The sequence below is a fragment of the Coptis chinensis genome, chromosome 9, assembly GCF_015680905.1.
Source record: "Coptis chinensis isolate HL-2020 chromosome 9, ASM1568090v1, whole genome shotgun sequence".
In the NCBI taxonomy this organism is placed as follows: domain Eukaryota; kingdom Viridiplantae; phylum Streptophyta; class Magnoliopsida; order Ranunculales; family Ranunculaceae; genus Coptis; species Coptis chinensis.
The window spans coordinates 49,602,727-49,612,207 of NC_141464.1; the positions used below are offsets into that span (position 1 = coordinate 49,602,727).

The following is a 9,481-nucleotide window of genomic DNA, read 5'->3' on the forward strand; positions in this document are numbered from 1 at the left end:
AAAGAGGTAAACGAAATATCATTGAGTTAAAAACGAAAATTTCTTTCTCACCTCGCTCTCTCTCTCTCACCGCCGCATCCCTAAAATCATCATCCCCTCAAAACTAATTCATCACCGCCGCAATTTTCGGTTATGAAAAATAGATCTCGCATTCAAAACTAATTTTCGGTAGATTAACCAGGTTTGTCTTTCTTTCTTCAAAAATTTAAAGTAATATCCTTGTTCTAGCTTTTATTCAATTTTTTTTTATTTTGTTCAATTCTTCTAGTGATATAAATGTTGATCAATTTCGAATTCCAGAACACGTGGTAAATAGCAAGAAATGTTTTTAGTTAAACAATTGGACCAAGGAGGCGAGGCAGTCTTTCTACAACATGAAGTTTTCATGTTTTTATTTACTTGAAAGTTGAAACCACTTGGATAACAACCAAAAAAGTCTAAAAAAACATACGATGAAACAATTACAACACTATATCATTTTTTTTTTTTTTTTTGTATAAATTGTGAGGGTAATTGTGTAAAAGAATGAAAATTTATTACTTTAAATGGTTTTTTAATAGGTTGGGTTCCAAGGTTTGAGTTAAGTATTAAAAAAAATAGGTATATTTATTGGTGAGTTTTGAGGATATAGAAATTACTTGAGTGTTGTGTGGTCCCATGAGAATTGTTAGGGGGATGCAGAGATTGATATTTGAGGAAGAGCAAAAAATTGTGAAATCTTTTAGCTTTGGTATTGGTTTCACTATACCTAAAGCTAGAGCACGTGATAAGCATTTGCGTATTTGAAGGATAATTTTGAGGGGTTGAGTTGGAAATTTAAGATGACTAGAATTTTAGTTCAGAGAGGTTCTGCTTCAAATAATCAGAGTCATTCTGCGGGTTCTTCGTCATCGGGTACTAGTACTTTGGTTCCTCAGGTTCAGGTTGTGAATGTTACAAGAGATGAGCAGGAAGAGGAAGTGTTGGAAATAGGAAGTTTGGATGATGATTCACCTAATTCTTGTTTAAGTTTTGACGAAAAAACAATGAAAAGAGAAGAACTTTTTGGTGAGAGTAATTAGTTTGTTGTGAGTGAGACTGTGTTTGATGATGAGATGGAGAAAGTTGGTAGTGATGAAGGTTTGGATTCTGGGATTGCGATGAAAGAGTTGGGTGGTCTTTGAATTAGAGAGAATAGAAATGTTAGGGCAGCGAAATTTCACATTTAATTACAATAAAACTAAGTTGTGAAACTAAATTGCGCAATTTAGTTTAAGGTTACGGTGGGGAAATGGCAGCGTTGAGCTTGCTAGAGAGAGGCGATGCGTATGTACTCCTTTACTGAAAGAGAGAGCAAAAAAGAGCTATCCTTCCTTCCCATGCTGCGAGATGCTATACGCGTTTCCTTTTCATGGAAGCGAGCTGGTGTTGCACCTGTTCCTGTTGGTGGTTTTGTGCCAGTAGAAGTACCCTTTGGTGGGCGCATCAAAGTAAATAGATGTATAGTACACAGGTGAACCTGAAACGAGACTATTGCGTCCCTACCCTTGGAGTACCCCGATAAAGGTGGTCTAAAGGACACAAAGAGGCTTCTGTCGGAGCGAAGTGCCTCCTCATTAGCATTCTCAATTTGTCGAATGGCAGCATATAGAAACGTGGTGTTAGAGGTGAAACAGCTAAGCCTCTTCTAAGCGCTCTAAGCCACTAATGTCTTTCGCTACGTGGCCGGTAATGGAGATCCTCTCTATCACCACTGAACTACTTCCAAGCCTGATGCGCTAAGCCCATGATCAAACCCTCAGACAGTCCCTTCACGCACTGATTCCCGCGAACACTATTCGGGCGGGGTACGGTGGAGTCGCTACGGTTGGTCTTAGCTCCCTTCAGAGTGAGTGGTGGAACCACACTTTGGGTAAATAATAGTCCCGTCCGGCAAGGACAAGGACACTCTTCTACGCCGGCACCTCTATACTTCCCTATTTGAGCTCACCATTCCTTCCAATGGAGAACTCATCATCTGGGCCTTGCATGCAACAAAAGGGCTTGAAACCACCACTATGGGAATATAGATCGGTTGTGTATTTGGACTCCGTGATACTCCTCAACTGTACCTAAACCTAATATACAAGTCAATGCGCTTCGCTAGAATAGATTGACTAATGACATCCCGTTCGGTACCCTTTTTGAAGGGTACCTCCCTAGATGGAATGTAATTGCGTATAAGATGAAAAAACAGTTTATCATTGATTCGAAAGAGCTTGATAGATTTCAGTCAAATTCCTACTGAACTTCGACTTCTCCTTTTTCTGCTACTTCAACTGGAAAAGAAAATCCATGTGTGGATCACTTGAATTAATAGGGGCAGCCTTAAAAAAATGGTTTAGCTACTGTTTTGGATCCTACTGTGGAAGCGGAGAAGCTGACTCCACTGCCCGCAGCCTTTTTATTACTACTACAACCTCGGGGAGTTGGAATAATAGCTGTGTGTGCTGCTCACAGGTAAAAATAATAGATAGAAGTATACATTCCCTCAGCGGGGAAAATAGAAATCCTCTAAATAAACCTACAGCTTTGGGAGATCTGGAGTTAATCCAGACATCGACCGAGAGCTTCCAAACAGCTCTAGACGAACTCAGCCCCCTACTTTCTCCAGGGGCTACGATGGTAGCCCCATGCTCCCTCGAAATGTGGGGCAACTTTTATTTTTCATTCACAAATCCTTTGTTTATGCTACTCACTCTCAGTTTGGTCGTACTTGTGGTTTATTTTATTACTAAAAAGGGAGGAGGAATGTTGGTGTTACTAAACAGTGAATCAACACAGGGTGATTTTAGTGTTCCCATGGAAACTGTTTAGGTGTTTTTGGTAAGAAATTCGGAGTGTGATGGGAATAATGGTTTTGACTCATCATTATTTGGTTTTATTGTAATACATTGTTATGGAGAAGGTTTCTTGTTCATTACTTGTACTAGGTTAGTACAGACTACAGACTGCCTTTGCCGTAGTGATTGCTAGTGGACTTATATGTATCAGTGTTATATCTTGCAGCTTATTCACATGATAGGAAAGAATTTTACACGTTCGTTTAATAAGCCTAGAACTTCATTTCTCCTTCGCTCTGCTGATTATGTATGTATCTATGCTGCCTTCACTGCTAGTTAGCTTAGCTTTATTTGTTAGGAAGTTTCAGTTGTATATTTGTATATGAATAGTCTCTTACTTTTACAGTGTTAAAAAGCAGGAGCATACATCATTACAGAAATAACTTCTGAAATATCTCTGCGATTGTGATTGTGGTTGTTATGGACCGATTAGAGCTTTGGCGAGTTACCTTTTGTCAGGGGGCTCAAGGAGCAGACATTGTTGTTTTGATTGATCATTTTGTTGTTCCAACAACCTTATGTGTGGCTGAAGCTACCCTTTCAAATAAATAGGCTACTGCTACTATGATGTTTGTTTCTTCTCCCATCTCTGTTACTATCTGAGATTATTATTTTATAGGTTCAAGTCATACATGAGTTTGGAGCTATGGTTTCCCCAATGGTGAAGCATCCGTTTCTTGTGGGCTTTTTGGTTGCTGAGTTCCTAATGTTGGAGGACTCTTTTGTGTTGCCTCTACAATCAGATAGGCCCATGGGGGATCAGAAGGCTCCTAAAGAAGATCCAATGCATATATTTCCCCAGTTTACTGCTAAACAAAGATCAAGTGTTGTAAATATTTCTCGTTCTCTGGCTATGGGATATGTCATGGATCAGGTAGGTTTCACTTGCTATTGCTATTTGTTAGAGCCATATGAGTCATTCTTTATTGATGAAGCATGGGCCTCATGCATTACTAGTAGTAAATTAACCATTGATTATTGAATTTGCAGTATGTGAGTGTTTGTGAAACAAATTAAGGCTTTTTATTGTTTTCATAAAGTTGTATGAAAACAAAATACATAGCCTCATCTCTGCGACTGTGGGCTAGCTATTTTGAGGTTGTCAGCAAACTATTATAATATATTAAATGTACTAAGATAAGCTACATTTGGTATCATAATGACAAAAAAGGAATAGAATGCATGGGTTCACCTATCTATCTAGCTTCAACATTCCTGGAGGTTAACTATTCATCAAGTTGGCATGTCCTAGTTAGTTTTTAAACTCAGGGGCATAATGGATGGTCTCTGGAAGCTTGGGTTGTAGTTTATTTCAATTGGATCAATTGCTTGCTCTACTTGGATCATGTTTTGCTACAATTATATGGCAATGTTTCATAAAAGGTAGCCCATCAATTATCTCAAAGATCCTCGATTTACTATCATCGTTATTTGCCTTTATCTTTCTCCAAGTGTTTCTATACATAAAAAGAAATGTTCCTTTTAAGTGATGCTTGAACTGTCCTGTATTTTCGTGGAAGATACTTCTGTTATTTTCGTTGTTTGAGTTAGATTTGAACTCTTGCGCAGAACTATAAGAACTGTGTACAACCACCGGGGACTGTTCAGGTAGTACTCACATCCCTTTAGAAGCCTATAAAAAATTCATTTCATCAGATACTTCATAGTTCATTTCTAAAAGATACTTGTTCTGATAATCCGGGAAGCAGCGGAGTGTTTATGATCCCTTAAGAGTACTATATAACTATAAAACTGAAAAATATTTGTAGTTTTTAATTTTTCATTGATTTTGCAGTATTCATTCACACTCACATGTTTTAAATCGTCAGGTATGCATTTTCTGAATAGGATATCCAGAGACAAACAAGAAAGGATAGTGTAAGACGCATTATTCACATTAGCCAACGTTTGATATGTATGACTGCCTGGATGCACGTGGTTTGGACTCTGGACACTGAGACACATAATTGAATATTTTGTTTTGTTTGTCCGAGTTACTTAATTTACTGTCTTCTTGTGGTTGCTTATTTTCCTGATCTGACAAGAAAAAATTGTATATTGTAATGAAATTAACGAATTTGTGTGATCTCTATGTTTTGTGCAGTATTTTGTGTATGAGATCCTCTGTGGGTTGAAATACATGCATTGAGCTAGTGTTCTCCACAGGGACTTAAAGCCTAGCAATCTCCTCTTGAATGGCAATTGTGAACCCAATATTGCCAACACTTTTTGGCGTCGAAGTCGGAGGAAAGTTATTGCGGAACAACGGACCACTAGTTCAAGGTCTCTCTTTCTCACCCTTTTTTTTCATTATTATAATTACTTTGTTAAATTTCTCTTAGTACGAGTCTATTTGCTTTGCTTATGTAAGTTATGCCCTGATACATTTGAATACTTTAAGAAATATTGGAAGTTATGTCCTGTATGTGAATTGCTATTGAATTAGGTTCATTTGTATATCTGATGAGATTTGCATAAGTGAGCTAATTCATAATATATTTATGTGGAGTTTCGGAAATCTATTTTTGAGTCATGGAGTACGGGACCCTTTACATGTAAGACCTATATCTTTCGTGCAAGTTTTTTCTTAGCTTGATAGATCATTTTGTTGTCGTTCGATTGTATTGTGTAGGGTATCGATTTTATGAAAGGAAAAACAAGAAGGCCAAAAGAATTGCTTCCCAATCGATGAGTCATGCTCACTTCAAGCTCCTCGTTAAGGTAAAACTTAAACCCCACTCTCTATTTTCTCAATTTTCAACTCATCAAGTTACTACAAGGTTTTCTTTTTATGCACCGATTTTATGTAATCATTATTTATGTAAAATTCGAGATATGGGAGTAGACAACAAATGGTTTATCTTTGAGGGGGAGGGTGGTCAAGTAATTAATATCAAGTATTTAATTAATTGCATGAATTTAATTAGTATGATTATTTTTCTGAGTTCATTATTTGTTTTGTGATTTTTTTGGAATTAGATGGGCTTTGTGGAGCAGAACTAGGATTTATATTGAGTGAAGCCATCGTCACTAATGTTTGTTATTGCATTTTGAAGATTCGGAATTGCTAAGAAAATCGTATAGAAATTTGTAACTCTTAGTAAATCTGAATTTGTAATCCTCAAAACTTTTTTGAAGTTATATATATGATTCAATGAATATAATATTTTTTTCATGCGTTTGCTTGTGTTTATTTTACTTGTCAAATGGTGTGAAAAAGTATTGGTAATTTTATTTGCTTCTATATGAAACCAGGAGGTGCAGGTTTAGGGCATGAAAAAAATTAAAAATAATTTTTTTTACTATATCAACACATTAGTAACGGTTGTAAACCGTTACAAAGCAAAAATTAAATATTAAAATATCATCAATAATCGTTACAAATCAAACTACGCAACGCTTTTTAACCGTTAGTAATAGTCACTCTGCAACGGTTAATAACTGTTGGAAAATTTGGTTTGCAACGCTTTTTAACCATTAGTAATTGTCACTCTGCAACGGTTAATAACCGTTGGAAAATTTTGTTTGCAACGCTTTTTAACCGTTGCAAAAATTTCCAACACTTTACCTACGCCATATTTGCAACGCTTAAAAAGTGTTGCGAAAATTATTCGCAATGGTTTTTTGCCGTTGCAAATAGCCTATTATGGTGTAGTGTTGGCATACAGTTTACTAAACAGTTAGTGTGGTCGAATTCTCTAAAGGCTTAACCCATCGAGGATAATCGCAGTTTGAAAGAACTGGCGTACAGTTCCAGCTGTGTGGGAATGGGAAAGGATCTGGTGTACAGCTCATCTTTCCCATTCTCAGTATCACTGGTTCTAAAGAAAATTGGCATACAATATTCTTGAACAGATAGTGAGAAGATAATTCCCTAAAGGCTTAGTCCATTGTGGATCATAAATAAAGGACTAATGCAAGGAATAAATTCAATGGAAATGTGGAGCACTTTATTGAGGACTTGGAGAGGAGTGAACAATGTATAGAAAAACATAGAATAACAATTTACTGAGAGTACTTGCGAAAGTGCTACGCGTTCCATGGTTTGACAAGAACGTCCCCATCAACAGTGCATAGATAATAAAAACCAATAAAAACCAATTTGACCAATCTTGTCGATGGTGTATGGTCCTCCCAGTTGGGCCCAAACTTGTCGTTGGGCTCTGGGATCTCGTGCAAAACTAGATCTCCTGATTTGAAAGATCGAATCCGGACTCTCTTGTCGTATGATCTCTTCAGAATATGCTGGTTAGCAGTTAAGCGAAGTGCGGCACCTTCTCATTTTTCATCTAGGAGATCCATTTCTCTACATAACAACTCCTCATTGCCCAGAGTGTGCACAACATCTGACTTCTGAGTGGGAGCTACCAGAGGTATGACAGCCTCAGTTCCGTAGGTCAGTGAAAATGGGGATTCACCAGTTGACCGTCTGGGTGTAGTTCGATATGACTATAGGACCTTAGGTAGTTCCTCAACCTATAAACCTTTCGCATCATCTAATTTACGCTTCACATTGTCCAAGATGACCCTGTTAGAGGTTTCAGCCTGGCCATTGCCTTGTGGGTACCTTGGAGTTGAGAACATATGGGTAATATGAAACTTCTCACAGAGTTCAGCGACCAATCCTCCAGCGAACTATTGCCCATTATCTGAGATGATAATTTTGGGTATGTCGAACCTACAGACAATGTTGTTCCAAATGAATTTTCTAACGTCATGTTCTCGAATGAAGACAAGGGGAACTACTTCTATCCACTTGGTGAAGTAATCCGTCGCAACTAGTAGGAATCGGACATTGCCAGGAGCAGATGGTAGAAGTCCTACGATGTCAGTTCCCCACTGTGCAAATGGCCATGGACTGGCCAATGGGTGCAGTTCTGTTGTTGAAGCATGGATTAGCTGAGCATATCATTGACATTTTTCACATTTGCGGGCAAAAACCTGTGAATCTTTTTGCATATAAGGCCAAAAGTACCCTTGCCTTAGGATCTTGAGAGCTAGTATTCTGCCCCTAACATGGTTGCCACAAATTCCTTCAAGAACTTCTCGCATAACCTATTCAACAAGGTGTGGAGAAAGACATCTGAGATGAGGTCCCATAAAGGACTTCTTGTACAGATTGTCTCCAACGAGGGTGAATCTTTGTATCTTTGTAAGAAAATGCCTTGCTACATTCTTATTCTCAGGGAGTGTTCCGTCTTTGAGGTATGACTTATATGGATCCATTCAACTTGGAGTAATTGCTGGTACAACACAAACTATTGTAACTGGGATCTGAATGCTAGATTTCTCCTAGAAATCTATAGGGATGGAACATGACTCACTATTGCCCAACATTGAGGCAACATATGCCAAAGCATCTGCATGTTGATTTTCAAATTGCGGCAGCTGATAGAACCGAATGTTCTCAAACTTTCCTTGAATACCACTTACCAGTTCCAAGTACTTGGCCATTCGTTCGTCCCTGGCCTTATACCCTCCATCAACTTGGAACACAACCAGCTGTGAGTCACTAAAAACTATGAGGTATATTAGGCCTAGGTCGAGGGCCATTGTGAGGCCAACAAGTGTCGCTTCATACTCTGCCTCATTGTTAGAGGCGTTCCAACCTAATCGGATGGATTTCTCCAACCGCATATTGTCGAGAGTAACTAACACAGCTCCAACTCCTGCACCTCTGTCATTTGAAGATCCATCCACAAACAGCCGCCATCTAGAGCTCGACTCCCATGGGTCTAGATGGGAGTTTGGAGATTCAGGCAGGATGCCATCATCAGAACTGGGGTGGTTGAATCGTACCCTGTGTAGGTCATTGGGAAATCTCCCAAGAATTCTACTAGTGCCTGACCCTTCTCTGAGATTCTGGGGACGTAAATAATATCATATTCTGATAGTTGCACAGACCATTTAGCTAGCTTTCCTGACCTGTTTGGTCATTCCAGAATTGATCGCAATTGGGACTCTGTGATCACTCTGATGGTGTGGGACTGGAAGTACGGTCGTAATTTCTCTGCGACAAAAACAAGTGTTAAAGTGACTCTTTCAAGTTTAGGGTACCTTGTTTCTGTTGGTAGGAGCGTCCGGCTCAAGAAATAGATAGGTCTTTCAACCTTCTTTTCATCCACGTATCAATACAGAACTTATGTCATACTCAGATGAACAAAGATTAAGACCCAGGACTTCTCCCTCAACAGGCTTTGAAAGGATTGGCGGTGCCCCCAAGTATGTTTTGAGTTGATCGAATACCTTTTGGCACTCTTCCGTCCATGCGAAGGAGGTGTTCTTTCACAGTAATTGAAAGAGGGGTTTACACTTATCTGAACTCTTGGAGATGAACCTGTTCAGAGCTGCTAACCTGCCTGTAACTTTTTGAACCTCTTTCATGTTTTTTAGGTGAGGGCATTTCTATGAGCACTCGGATCTGATCTGGGTTCGCCTTAATCCCTCTCTTAGTAACTAGGTACCCTAAAAACTTTTCTGATGATACAGCGAAAGCACATTTCGTAGGGTTGAGCTTCATGTGATATTCTCAAAGAACGTCAAATGCACATTTCAAGTGGGAGAGATGATCTCCTCGTTCCAAACTCTTGATCAAGAGATCGTCCATATACACCTCCATA

At 38.8% G+C, this 9,481-nt stretch overlaps 1 protein-coding gene across 5 annotated transcripts; it reads left to right on the forward strand.

Annotated features, from left to right (window-relative positions):
* Window positions 1-638: 638 nt before the first annotated feature.
* LOC147476470 (chloroplast sensor kinase, chloroplastic-like) lies at window positions 639-6,036 on the forward strand. 5 transcript variants are annotated; one of them, XM_086584845.1, is made up of 6 exons: window positions 639-2,478; window positions 3,481-3,735; window positions 4,431-4,469; window positions 4,691-5,144; window positions 5,494-5,582; window positions 5,841-6,036. In XM_086584845.1, exons 1-4 carry the CDS (start codon window positions 2,314-2,316, stop codon window positions 4,703-4,705), a joined length of 474 nt encoding a protein of 157 aa, XP_086440971.1. In that variant the 5' UTR covers window positions 639-2,313; the 3' UTR covers window positions 4,706-5,144; window positions 5,494-5,582; window positions 5,841-6,036. The 5 variants fall into 5 exon arrangements, 3 of the variants coding, with proteins under 3 accessions (XP_086440971.1, XP_086440970.1, XP_086440972.1); XR_015209396.1 differs by having other exon boundaries at window positions 3,481-4,799; window positions 4,966-5,144; XR_015209397.1 differs by lacking the exon at window positions 4,431-4,469 and having other exon boundaries at window positions 3,481-4,244; window positions 4,966-5,144.
* Window positions 6,037-9,481: the final 3,445 nt, after the last annotated feature.